The following is a 14691-nucleotide window of genomic DNA, read 5'->3' on the forward strand; positions in this document are numbered from 1 at the left end:
GCACTCAATCTATCCCATTTTACTGGAGGGCCACCTACCTGCTCCTCTGGTTTGAAACATTTTTGGGACTGCCACATACAGGCACTCAATCTATTCCATTTTACTGCAGGGCCACCTACCTGCTCCTCTGGTTTGAACAATTTTTGGGACTGCCACATACAGGCACTCAATCTATTCCATTTTACTGCAGGGCCACCTACCTGCTCCTCTGGTTTGAACAATTTTTGGGACTGCCACATACAGGCACTCAATCTATTCCATTTTACTGGAGGGCCACCTACCTGCTCCTCTGGTTTGAAACATTTTTGGGACTGCCACATACAGGCACTCAATCTATCCCATTTTACTGGAGGGCCACCTACCTGCTCCTCTGGTTTGAAAAATGTTTGGGACTGCCACATACAGGCACTATCCAAATTAAATTGTCTCCATAGCAGCCTCCACACGTTGTCTCCATTGCTACCTCCAAAAGTCGTCCATATAGCTGCCTCCATACATCGTCCCTTTATCAAACGAGGTGTGTCAGGCAGAAATTTGGGTTGTTTTCATGGATTCCACATCAAAGTTGTTAACTTTGTCGCCACCCTGCTGTGTTATCCACAAAATATACTGGCAAACTTTTACCATTTAGGGATATTATTTCAGCGCTTCTTGCGCATCTGTTTACATTCCCCTCACCCGGCATATCCTAAACTTATAAGAACGCTACTACACTTGATCTTATACAAAAGGTTCTTAGAAGTGCTGTTTGGGGAGTAGCCTAGAGACAGGGGCTTGAATTGGCGAAAGCTCGCCTGGCAGCGGAGCGCCAGCTCCATGCGCATCATGCGCTTCTTGCGCATCTGTTTACATTCCCCTCACCCGCCATATCCCAAACTTATAAGAACGCTACTACACTTAACTTGGTGCAGGCTGGGACCGAGTCTGACCCTGGGGCTGGTCATATACTGCCGACGCAGAGAATTGCGGGGCCTACCTCGGTCCAGGTCTCAAAGGCCTACTATACCTCCTCCCACCCCTCCTCCACCTCCTCCTCCTCCGAATTACCATCCGTGGGCATGGCGCCATCAGTCGGTAGCTCTAGGCACAGCAGCAGTGCCGTCGCTAAGCGACAGCAGGCGGTGCTGAAACTGCTGAGCCTAGGCGATAAAAGGCACACCGCCCAAGAGCTATTACAGGGCATTCCACATCAAAGTTGTTAACTTTGTCGCCACCCTGCTGTGTAATCCCCAAAATATACTTGCAAACTTTTACCATTTAGGGATATTATTTCAGCGCTTCTTGCGCATCTGTTTACATTCCCCTCACCCGCCATATCCTAAACTTATAAGAACGCTACTACACTTGATCTTATACAAAAGGTTCTTAGAAGTGCTGTTTGGGGAGTAGCCTATAGACAGGGGCTTGGATTGGCGAAAGCTCGCCTGGCAGCGGAGCGCCAGCTCCATGCCAAGATCCAACTAACATAGTTTTAACTGCAGCACCTTTAATCTACTACTAGTTCACTGCCTCCATACATGGTCCCCTTATCAAACGAGCTGTGTCAGGCAGAATTTTGGGTTGTTTTCATGGCTTCCATTTTAACTTTGTCGCCACCCTGCTGTGTAATCCACAAAATATACTGGCAAACTTTTATCATGTACCGATATTATTTGAGCGCTTCTTGCTCACCTCCTTTGGTTCCTCTCTGCCACCCATTGGTTTGAAGCCTGAGTCCATTTAGGGTATGTCGCCATGACACTCTCTAGCCTGCTGCCGCTGCCTCTGCATGCCGTCCCCTATAGTGTCAGGGTCAATTATTGGATGTTTTAGATGCTATCTAGCTTCATTCTGTCACTCTGTCATGGCCATGCTGTTGCCCATAATTTTGGCATAATGGTGCGATTATGCAGCCTCAGAGGCATCCATGCATGCTGCCCCTGCTGTTTCCTGTCCATTTCCGTGGTGTTTCCATCCTTTTCTGAGGTTCCCAGGTGTTTGGCCAAGCTTCCCTGTGCAGAGCCTTGGTCCCCTTGAAAAATGCTCGAGTCTCCCATTGACTTCAATGGGGTTCGTTATTCGAGACGAGCACTCGAGCATCGGGAAAAGTTCGTCTCGAATAACGAGTACCCGAGCATTTTAGTGTTCGCTCATCTCTAGTAATAGTACCACCACCGGTTGATTCTCCTGGTTCTCATCATAAACTTTGGTAGGTTCCTAGTATTTCTGATTAATAAAGTAATGTTTCTCAACCCATTGGGGCTCATTTACTAAGGGTCCAAATTGTACACTTTCGTTGGGTTTCCAGACGATTTTCGATTTGCGCCGAACTGCCCTGGGATTTTGGCGCACGCGATCGGATTTTGACGCACGCGACAGAAATTGGGGGACATGGCCTTCGGACAACCCGACGGATTCGGAAAAGCCACGGAATTTAAAAAAGAATTTGTGTCGCAAGATCAGCACTTACATGCACCGGGACAAAGAAGGTGAACTCCGGCGGATCTCGGAGCAGCAGCGACAACTGGTGGATCTCCGGCGCACGGACCTTGGTGACCTTAGACCTGAATCAGCGTCGGACAACTCGCCGCGGGATCGCGACTGGATCGGGTAAGTAAATCTTCCCGACTATTTCCAAAACCGTAACTACAGTAAGAAAATTGGTTGGTTCTCCAGTAGGACTTATCATCAAGATGGAGATGGAGCCTCTTTGTTGACACATGTAGTCCTTATGTCTTTATTCTAAAAAGTGTCCCACCATATCAGGAAAATATTTCCATTGTACTGATGAAACATGCCTCAGTTTTTTTTTCTGTTGGTGAAACTTCTGAAAATGGACTTGTGTGAAGGTACAATGTGGCCCCATAGACTTTTATAGGCACCAGTACTCAGTTTGGATAGCCAAAGATACCTCATACCTAAATATCCCCATCCTCTCGTGATAAAGTACATGGTAGATGAAAGTTCTTGAGGTAATTGTAGTATTTGAGTTGGATTTACATTATTTTTAAATGTTTTCTAGAAGTCTCTCTTCTTACTATTACGTTGTCTTCTCAAACCTTCCACTAATTTTGGCTTTCCGTGATGGAATTATTACAATTTTACCACTGTTTTAGAAGATAAGACATTTCGTCTTGTTCCCTGTCCATTAAGGGTTGGAAATAATATAATTTTGGCAGACTCCAGGACATAAAACCTTAATATTCCAGAGGAAAAATATTTTTGTCATTAGGACTGAGTCCGTGTCTATATTGTACGATGGATTCCAAGAATGACACGTCAGTAGCTACAGAAAGCCAGATACTAATTCATTTCAGATAAAGCAGCCCGATCTTTTGCGATGCCGACGTGTGTGGCTTTTTTATTAATGTTTTTATTTGGAATGTACCTTGAAATCTCATTAAAATTGCAAAAAAAAGTCCAAGCAGGAGTGAACGTAGAGCACTTCTTATCCACTTTATATATATTTGTATGAATTGTGATAGAGCTAGGTGGCTATGACTACACGGTCTTTGTTTGTAGTCTGTTGCTATGGAAACATATAGGCCTGTTTAGGATCTGCAGATGTTCAAAATATGAATTTTTTAAAGGAATTAGCAATTGACTTAAAAAAATAAACACTCTTTGGTCATGTGGGGTGGCTACAGTTGTGGTGGTTGGATAATGTCGGAAGTCCAACAACGGCCAAGTGCATATGAGTTAAAAAAGTTAAAAACACACTTTAATGAAAAAAGGTTAAAAATATAATCATGGCGCCATAAAAAAAACTAGTGGAAACTGAAGCGTTGCGAATCGGGATGATTCTTAGTCGTAGTCTGTGTGATTTAGATGGCGTTTGAATTAAGAAAGCCTGATGGGGTTCCAGATCATCCCCGGAAGTTGACGGCATCCAACATAGCACATAATGGGGCACATTTACTTACCCGGTCCAGTCGCGATCCCGCGGCGCGTTGTCCAACGAGGATTCGGGTCTGCCGGGATTCACTAAGGTCGTGCGTCCGATATCCAGCAGGTGTCGCTGCTGCCCCGAGGTCCGCCGGAGTTCACCTTCTTCTTCCCGGTGCATGTAAGTGCTGGTCTTGCGACACAATTTAGTTTTTCCGAATCGGTCGGGTTGTCCGATGGCCACTCCCCCCCAATTTCTGTTGCGTGAAAGCCGGCGCCGATGCGCCACAATCTGCTCGCGTGCGCCAAAAACCCGGGGCAATTTGGCGCAAAAAGGAAATATTCGGGAAACCCGACGGAAGTGCGGCTTTCGGACCCTTAGTCAATGAGCCCCAATGTATCACAGAATTGGAGAAAAATAGAAGAAAATATAGGGAAAAATCTCATGAAAGGTATGGACATGTGGGGTTAGGATCTTGAAAAACACAACGCGATTAGTATATGTACGTTAGATCGTTACGGTGGTTTAAACCTTGTGGTACCCGTGTATTAAGAGTTAAGATCCAATATGCTTCTCTGGATCGCAACTTTCGTGTCCAATCCCCTTCTCTTTTGGGGTTGGAGATCCAATAGGAAAAACGGACAACGAATTTGTATTACCACCATGAATGTCTCTGAAATTCTTGGAAGCACCTGACAAACAACTGCATGTAGTTTGAGAGGAAGTAGCTCCTGTTATGTGTTTCGCGATCCGGGTTTTGGAAAATGTCACCTACTGTGGCTATAGCCAATCACAGGGATCGAAAAACCCCACAGTTACTTCACATGTCCTCTTAATGTCCAAATGATCATGATCTATTGATCAACGGTGGACCTCTAAGAACCTTACAATGTCAACTATCCTCTGGCACGTAGAGCACTTCTTATCAACTTTATGTATATTAGTTTGAATTGGGATACAGATAGGTGGCTATGACTACACAGTCTTTGTTTGTAGTCTGTTGCTATGGAAACTTGTAGGCCTGTTTAGGATCTGCAGATGTTCCAAATATGATTTTTTTTAATGAAAGGAATTAGCAATTGACTTATCAAATTGACCCATACCCAACACTCTTTGGTCATGTGGTCACAAGTGGTGGCTCCAGTTGTGGTGGTTGGATAATGTCACCTACTATCGTTATAGCCAATCACAGGGATCGAAAAACCCAACAGTTACTACACCTGTCCACTTAATGTCCAAATGATCATGATCTATTGATCAACGGTGGAGCTCTAACAACCATACAATGTCAACTATCCTCTGGCTAGGTAATAATGATTTTTTCGTGAGATGATGCCTTCACTGTAGTACTTATACTTTTCGTAAAGTCTTTTCTTTGACACATTTAATCATTTTTACACCTTCAAGTGTTTTTTTTGTGTGTGTAAAGACTTTGACGAGACCAAACAAAGTGGAAAGACCTTCGGGGTAAGGTGAGGATTTGTGCCGTCTCTGAAGGTTACGTCCTGTTCGGACAAGTTTCTCGTGTATTCCATTGAGTGGCGGCCTCATCACCATGGCAATAAACACCGAAAAAAGAACACAACATTGTTTTCCTAATTTGAACATCGCTTTTGTACACCTAAATATTTTTAGTTTAAATGCTTAACATTTCTTTAATCCTTTTATTTGACAAATGTTAACTAACTCCTTCCTCCGAAAACTTTTTGTCATGAGCCTTAATCTACCCATCAAGGTGTGAAGCCTGGTCCCTCAGGCTCTCTTTGAGATGTTAGGGCTTTGTTAAGGCGGACTCCCGTGGGCCTATCGGCTTATGCTGCTTTGATTCTTTGTGTGTTTTACATTAGATTTACTTGGAATCGTTTATTTCCTTCCTCGGAAACCATTTCACATTAAAATCTGAGAGATTAAGCTGAATGGGATGTGTTGCTGTCAACGCACGCAAGTACGAGAGCTGATAGAGTCCGACAGCCTTGTTTACTGACCCATTTGTTTTTAGATTTTTTTGGAATTTTTTAAAATTTATTCTGGGATCCGTTGCCAGGCTTTAATAACATGAGTATTAACCCTTAAAATAAGTTTCTCTAGCGTTTAGTGTACGGTACAGTGTTTCCCAGTGTGCTTTCTACGAAAAGTTTGGTTTCATGGAGGGATCGTTGCCGTTACTAGTCTTGGTGGAAAGAATGTAGGACTGTTAAGGCTGGGTTCACATTATGTTTTTTGCCTTCCATTGTAATGATAGGTTGGGTGGTTTCCTGACTTGTCCTTATAATGGAGAACTAGGACGTATGCACATACAGTGGGATACGTCATTTTGTTTTTCCCCTCCACTCTGAAGGTGGGATGAGGAGTGAACATCGGTTGCAGCCAGTCATTGGCTACTGCCCATGTTTCCCCCTGTGATGTCACTCTCCTTATTTGGACATTGACATCACTAGGGACCTCCCTGAGTGTATACTCAGCAAAGGCCAGCGGAGGGATGCAATATTTTCCTCCATAGGCTCCAATAGCCTCAGGGAGCAGGATGGAAAGACTGCGGTATATGTCTATTGAGACGCTCAGCGTATACTCTGTGTGCTCTCCTGATGTATACTCTGACAAGCAGGGCCAGCAGCAGCACTGGGCATACCTGGGCAAGTCCCGAGGGCCCAGAGCTGCTGGGGGGCCCACATAAGGCAGTACATAAGGAATCCACTGGGGTAATGGGGGCTGTATCTAATGAATCCATAGGGTGTCAGGGGGGTTTATATAAATAACCATGAGGGGGCTGTTTGGGATGATAAACTATGGAATAATTTTGGGAACAGGAGACTGTTTTAGTTTCTGAATTTGTAATGCCGCCATGTGAGTTCACTGCAAAGGGGCCCACTGAGGGTCTGCCGCCCAGGGGCCTACTGAAACCTGGACCCGACCCTGCTGAAAAGTATATATGAAGCGAGATGTGAATGCATACTCAGAATATAAGGAAGACCGCAGTGTCTTTAAAGTCCAACGTTTAGGGCCCACATTTGATTTGAGGTCCAAAAAATGAGGAATCTGATTTGGCTCTGAAATCAGAACTTAATTTTAGTCTAAGATTTTAACTTTTTTTTTTAAGGTGTAATGTCTCCGGTCTGAATTCATTTTTATAGTCTAGGCTTAAGTTCATTTTAAAATCAGTTATCAGGGTTAAAAATTTATTTAGGATGCAAATTTGGGATCTTCAGTCTGAATTCATATTCTTTCTCAGCTAGTTCATTTATTTTGGTCTGTGGTATGAATTTGTTTTTGGATTGTATCATTGTTGGAGTCGGGAGCTTGAATTAATCTTGGGCTTTAGAATCTAAATTAATTGTTGGGGTTCGGGGTCCTGATTTAATTATTGAGGGAGATGTCCTTAAACAATTGTTGGGTTTGGGGTCTGAATTAAAATGCTTGGGGTTTGGAGACCTGAATTAATGAATGAGGTATAGGTCCATAACCAATTGTTGGGTTTGGGGTTTGAATGAATTGATAGGGTTTGGGGTCCTGAATTAATAGATTTTTTTGGTCTCTGAAGTGATTGCTAGGTTTTGGTGACTGAATCATTGTATGGGTCAGGAGCTTGCATTAATCTTGGGATTTAGAATCTGAATTAAGTGTTGGGGTTTGGGGTCCTGATTTAATTATTACAGTATAGATCCATAACTAGTTGTTGGGTTTGGGGGCTGAATTAATTGACAGGGTTTGTTGTCCTGATTTAATTATTGCGGCATAGGTCCATAACCAGTTGTTGGGGTTGGGGTCTGAATTAATTGTTGGGGTTTGGGGTCCTGATTTAATTATTGCGGTATAGGTCCATAACCAATTGTTGGGTTTGGGGGTCTGAATTATTTGATTGGCTTTGGGGTCCTGAATTAATTGTTAAAGTATAGGTCCATAACCAATTGCTGTATTTAGGGCCTGAATGAATTATTGGGATGTGGATCTGAAATAATAATAGGGGTCTGAGATCTGCGATATTTAGCGATTTTGGACAACTACATTTTCAGAGAGTTAGGGGTCAGGGTTCAAAACTAATTTTGTGGGGTCTGTGGACTAAATTATATTTTGGGGTCTGCATTCATTATGACTTTGGAAATTAGTGGGGTATAATTAAGGGGTTAGGTGTATGGGCCATGAAGTTGGGCTGCCTTTAAATATTTGGTGTAAATTGGTTGCTCATAGGAAAGAGTTACCGGTAAACAGTGAGGTCTCCGATACTGTAGCTCTGGGTTTCCCTGAAGTGATTTTTTTTTACATGTTTTTTTTACCATATTTAAATTTTTCTTCATTTTCATTCCAGTTTGTGATATAAACTCATGTGAGATCCCTCCGGTGCCTCACTGTGAGAACGGAATGGAAGTCGTACTTACGAATCCTGGAGAGTGTCGACCCGTCTATGAGTGCGGTAAGGTTACATGTTAGGTTTTTTTAATTTGTTTTTGGATTTTATTGAAGGCTTTTGTTCTACATTAATTGCAATAGTCTTGAAAAATCAGTCCTCCAGGCTTCAGAGGACTGATTGGACATAGAAGAGAACTGGGTGGGGGGTCTTCTGGAGTCATCCCGCTGAACATTGACCATGGTCAGGAGCTCTCGCTGGGTCAGAATTTCAGTAATGGTGGTAAGTCAGTGTCCCGAGAGGGTTAGGATGATAATATCCTAGAGTTCAGGGTCGTCCTACTGACGCCAACAGCTGGATCCGAATTCCAGGACTCTGGATTTGAGAACTGGTACCTAATACTGATAGCCATGGTCAAACATCTCAGTGGTAAGAGGACAGCATCATTGAATTTTAGCTGATTATCCAAGTTAGTTTCAGGGTTTTCAGGATCTTAGGGAAAATAATTAGTCTTTTACGACCTTCAGCCACCACCAGGGGGAGCTCAGGATCTCACTGAATACTGTTTGTGTATACAGTAAGCTCTTAAGCTCCCCCTAATGGTGACTGCAGGCAACCTGTATGTCATTCATTGACTTCAGGAAAATATATTAAGATATTGATAAAACATAGGACATGGGACTGAAAAATGGACAGTTCCTTTAAGAAGTAGGACTTTTTCATGTGGTATGCATATAAATCTCATGGCAGGACGCCCCCCTTTCTCTTTCTAATCCACTTTATTCCCATCACAGCCACAGTGGGGGGAGGAGGTCTATGTTTGTAGGTCCGGTTTGTTGTGTAATGTGAAGATCTGATCGGCCATAAATCAAAAATGACACGAAAATTGCGTTCCGCTGCTGGATCCCAGAGACCCTTCTTTCAACACATGACCTTTGGGTTGAATCTGACTTTTTTTTTATTATATGGCCTCTGCAAAAGTCTTGATCCCTCCGTATTATTACCCAAACTCCGATTCCATACCACCAGCTTGGCGGAGGATTTTCTCGACACATTCCAAAGCAGTGAGCTTCCACGGAGAGGCAGCGATGCCGAGGAGAAGGCTTTTCACACGGGAAAGTAGGGGGAACTCCAGAGACCTCCTTAAGACGGGGACCAGCATATGTTCCTGACTGTGCAGCAGACTGGCTGTCAAATGTGACAGCTGCATCAGTCACACGTATATACTTACAGCCATTCCACTCTGTGATGAGATGTAGCAGTGCCGAGCGCGTCAGGGGCAGCAGAGTTGAGCTTGTCAGGGCACAGCAGGGCTGAACCTGACGTAGCAGGGTTGGGTTTCTCTTAAGTCACCTATGCAAGAGACAAATACAGCGATGCCGCGATTGTTTGACCTTGCGCTACAGTGTTTGTCAACTGGCACACATCACGGGATATTACAACGTGGCCAAACCCACATTAAATAGATTAAATAGAATAGAAATTCTATAAAACAACAATTTTTTTAAAGAGGTTCTCCATGAGGTCAGCAGGTGGCGCTGTTTATTCTTCTCCAACGCTGGCGACGAAACACCTGGTGCACGGTAAACGGCGCTTTCCCCATGAGCTTATATAATAAGTAATAGTTATTCAGATGTAGCAGAGCTGACTTTGTCACGTGCAGCGATGAGGCAAACCACCTGCTTTGATTCTCCATTTTCCTCAGAAGAGACACTTCTTCCCACTCTGAGGTTATTCCCTTTAGCAAACAGGAAACACATGCACTCTTGGCCGAGCATAAACGTCTTACTTACAGTAATAACTAGATGAAGCCTGGTGATCGAAGTGACAGCTGCTTTGAAAGCAGATTGTGGGTTCTTAGGCCAGAATAGGGATAAAAAGGAATGACTTATTTAATGAACCAGGAGGATCAGGATGAACAGTGCTATCATTAGTGCTATATGTTGTATTAGCCCTCCTGTATTGCCTCCTGGTAATGAAATTGTTGCTCATGTTTTCCATATCAGCCTGCAAAAGGGAAACGTGCCCCGTGTTACGACGTCCCAGTTGCCCACCATACAAGAGGCTTTCGAGGAAGACCACCGAGTGCTGTGACACCTACGACTGTGTATGCAGCTGCTCCAACTCCACCGACACCTGTCCATCCGGATATATATCGTCTATCCACATCAACGAGTGCGGGTGCTCCAGTGTCACCTGTGAGGCGGATAAGGTGAGGGGCAGCCAGATAGTCTCTAGACATTCACACTTAAAGGGAGCTCAGCTGTAAAAACCCTTTAATTTGGTATTTTAAGCAAATGCCAAGAGTTCCGGTAGCCCTTCATGGGTGTCTCCCAATGCTATAGCTCAGCCAATCACTGATTGTAGTGGTGACCTGCCTAAGCCCGTGATTGGTTGAGAGCCCTCCCTAGTCCTTCCTGTGATGTCAGCAGACACACAGGAAGTGGAGTAAACCAGGAAATCGTAGCTGTACTACTTTAGTGGCAGAGAGGATGAAAGCAGTGAACATGTTAGCCATAATTTTAGCCTTCAAATCATGTAATCGCCCTTCACTTTACTTGAACCCTCCACATGAATAATTTGGTGGCCTGGACATTGAGCCCATTAGACATCCCAGTGTTTTTAATCTTTGCACCTCCTACATAATGTAAGGTGATCTCCTCCAAAAGGAAGAAAGATATTTCTCTAGTTCTACCTGTAGGTATATCATTTGATAATTCGATGTGCAACCCCTTAAAGAGTCCTGACAAATGACTCGGGAGATCAGCCAAAGCAGACACCCCTTACCAGTAGACAGTATATTCTAGTTGTACAGCATCACATGGGGCTGAGTCATAGTATAAGGCCCTTAAAATAGTCGGATATTGAGTTACAGGGTAACTGGTAAGAGATAATTTGCATATTATTACCAAGAACCAATAGGACTCTGGATATGAGAACCTAAAACTGCTGGTCATGGTCAAACATGGTCAAACTGCTGGCCATGGTAAGAAGACTTTAGGGGAAATAATAATCTCTTGCAGCCTTCAGCCACCACCAGGGGGAGCTCAGGAACTCACTGAATACTGTTTGTGTATACAGTTAACTCTTAAGCTCCCCCTAATGGTTACTGCAGGAACCTGTTTGTTACCAGTAGCACTTGAGGACTAGCTGTATATCTATATCTATATATCTGCTTTATATGAGATTCTATTCCAGGTCTGTGTCCATAAGAACAATGTCTACCACGTCGGAAGCTCATGGGAAGATGGCTGTCTGAACTGTAAATGCACCGACATGGTCGACCCCATCACAAACCTTCGCAGTGTAATGTGTGCGAAAAAGCCTTGCAATGAAAACTGCAACCAAGTGAGTATAGAACAAGATGAGATACAAGTTCTGGTCTATAGGGGGCAATATCATAACTCTCGGCTATCAACATTTTTATGGTATAGTCCTGTGAAGTGGACTTCAACGACAGGGCATCTATTAATGTTGATCTCAGGCAGAGAGAGGGGGGCTTAAAGGGATTGTGCCACTTTAGACACATCCCTCGATCCAGCGGGATCAGTGTTTGTCTCAACACTTGAAGCTCAATTGACCCCAAAATGGAGGACAACTGAGAAAATACCTTCACCATCAACTGGACTCCAATCAATCTCTAGACCACCACAATACTATTTGTCCTCTAGTTCCTAAGTGATGATGGCTCCTGTTAGTAGAGTAGACTAAAGCCAAGAACTTTGATGGAGGTCCACACATCTTCAGTAGCTGTAGACTTTAAGGGTTGTTCCAATAACGCTGGGTGTTTGGTTGACTAGGGGCCTAGAAACCCTAATTGATTTTGGCTCCCGACTCTCCAGAATCTTGTTAACTTGTTGAACCTCGTTGATCAGAAGTTTCGGGGGTCACATGAGGGAGAACAGTGATGTTCAAAAGTGACATGACCGTTCCCCATTGTGTAACTGCCGCATTGGACCACCACAACATAGGAATGAGAAACAAAATGGAGGTGAGTATCTTTTTTCTTCAGACCCCCTTTAACGGCCATGAATTATAAGTGGATGATCCCTTTGAAGCTGTGTTATCAATAGCTATTCAAATATTGTCAAATATATTTGGGGCCCTCAAACCAAGGCATGTTGGTGATTCGGTGGTCCCAAATTTCCCGACAGGTTTTCTTTAACCACCACTTAGGATTGATCCTTCTTTTCCACATCCTCATATGGAAAAAGAGTTTGGAGGCCCCTAAAAAATCTAACCTTGTTGGGGAGTCTTGCCGAAATTGGTGGATTTTGTGGGATACTTTAACCACTACCAATCATATTACATACCTATTGATAGTTTAATGATCTCTTGACTTTGTTGAGGTGGAATCAAGTTTTTCGAGAAGAACTTACTCCAAACACTTAATTCAGGTCAATAAGGGCCAAGTGTGACTTTGTCTGTGTGGTGCCTTGTTAGTGGAAAATTGTCTGGCTTGTATTACGGTGCAAATGAGGTGCCAGGGCAGTGGCTAATTCTGATGTAGGCCCCAGTCTAAACAAAGAGAGAGCTCCCTGATTAATTGAGCAGCACGCTTCCGAGAAAACCACCACTTTGTCTTCATGGCTGGATCTCTCGACGAGCTTAGCGTAAGCTTCACTTTGGTTTACAATATATTCCAAGGCACTTCTATATCCACAAATGTGTTGACTTTACAGAGAATGTTTGGGAATATCTATGGGGAACAATGAATACTCTCTGTTTTTTGACCTCTCCTTCAAAGCTTCAAAGCTTTCTTAGATTTCGACACTCCCTAATTGAAAAAGCAGCACACCAAGCCAGAAGACTAGGCGAGGTACTCACCAAATGCATGGCATGACTCCTTGGGTGGTCGGGGACAAGTACGATACTCACTATGGTTCCTCGAGAAGAGAAATGATGTTGTTTAGAGCTTAATAATTTACAGGGCTGTCAGAGGACAACTATAGATGACCCTTTATGGAATCTCTGGCCAGATTTGTTGAGGCTCAGCATTGAAATTTTTTTTGGAACCCACCCACTTACAAGATCATGAGGTCAAAAATCATTCTCGGTGACGGATTATAAAATCAATACATAAAAGTTCAACTTTTAGATGGAGTAGGCAATATCTTTTTTGACATTTTACAGGTGCATTGAACAGAAGTGACTAAAGGGGTGGTGGTGTTTAGTAAATCCTGTATGATGGTTACTGGAGCTGGTTTGGTCACTTTTTCAAGGACATCCTTAAAGGGGTTTTCCCATCAAGGACCTATCCACAGAAAAGGGCCTAACTTGCTGATAGGTGGGGGTCTCGGTGATGAGACTCCCACAGATCACGAAATCAAGGGGTCCGATGAGGTCCCAGGTACCTCCATCAGACCCCTCGTCGCCTCATCACTGAGGCCCCACCGATCAACAATTCAGGCCCTATCCTATGGATAGGGTCTAACTTGCTTGTTGGGAAAACCCTTTTAAATTATTCCGACATGTCATAAAACTACTATGCATCAATTGACCTTATATCTCCAGCTAGCATTTTTGTATATTTTTTTCCATTTTCCACTTACCATTGTTATGACTAAAAATACCTTGGTCAGATATATGAGCATGCATCATTGTATGGGAAGGAGATGATACCAGGAGCAAACAAAGTCAACCAGGCTGATGATGATGCAGTATACTGGTCGTGGCCATGGCTTAGTGACCATGAATGGTCAAGTGGATTAAACATTAAGTTCTATGGCCAACATGTACAAGGGCAAGAGTAGGAGACATTGTGACATATGGTTCCTCTGGACCATTTAAAGTATTCATAACTCGTTTTGGTAATGAAGGTTGACAGCCCGGCCAAAATATTTTCCAAAAACATCATTTGTCAGATAATACGTGTTCACATTGGTGACTGGGCAAACGTTGGTTAATCAAAATGACATATTTATAGATGTTGTTGACCCAGTTGCGCATTTTGTAGACCAAAGAGGTCCTTTATGATAATAATAGGGCTGGTTTATTACTTTTCACCCTCTTGCACTTCTTAAAGCCAATTCGTATCACTTATCGATCAAAGAGCATTAAAATCTAGTCCATGTATAGAGGAAGAACTCCTCGGTTGATTGTGTATGAGATGAAGAACCTTACAGTTGACCCGAATCTGTATACTCTTGCTTTTTGGGATATTCACGTATTGAAGAATTGGCCGATCTAGATATATATTTTAGTTTGAGATCTTTGTAAACCTTATGAGACTTTGATGGATGCTCAAAAATGGGTCGTAATTTTACACTTTCTTCTTCAAACTTTGGGTCAGTTCAACTCACCTCTTCAGAGTCTACACTTTCTACGTAAAAGGAGAACTGTTTGATGTGGGTGGATGAATGTTTAACATGACCTTTTAGCTCTTTGTGTGTAATCTCTTGCTTTTGATGAAACCAAATGGAGGAACGATTGGCCAAGAATGGATAAATATTCTATACATGTTCTTCTACTGTAGAACAAACTC

The 14691-nt window shown here is 43.2% G+C and overlaps 1 protein-coding gene across 1 annotated transcript in view; it reads left to right on the forward strand.

The window, feature by feature from the left end:
* The window catches only part of VWF (von Willebrand factor), a 114107-nt gene that overhangs the window by 88514 nt on the left and 10902 nt on the right, over positions 1-14691 (forward strand). The window contains exons 41-43 of the mRNA XM_072145387.1: positions 8169-8273; positions 10214-10419; positions 11406-11555. Coding sequence (XP_072001488.1) covers positions 8169-8273; positions 10214-10419; positions 11406-11555 — 461 coding nt within the window. The remainder of the gene's footprint in view (positions 1-8168; positions 8274-10213; positions 10420-11405; positions 11556-14691) is intronic.

The sequence above is a fragment of the Engystomops pustulosus genome, chromosome 4, assembly GCF_040894005.1.
Source record: "Engystomops pustulosus chromosome 4, aEngPut4.maternal, whole genome shotgun sequence".
Lineage (NCBI taxonomy): Eukaryota > Metazoa > Chordata > Amphibia > Anura > Leptodactylidae > Engystomops > Engystomops pustulosus.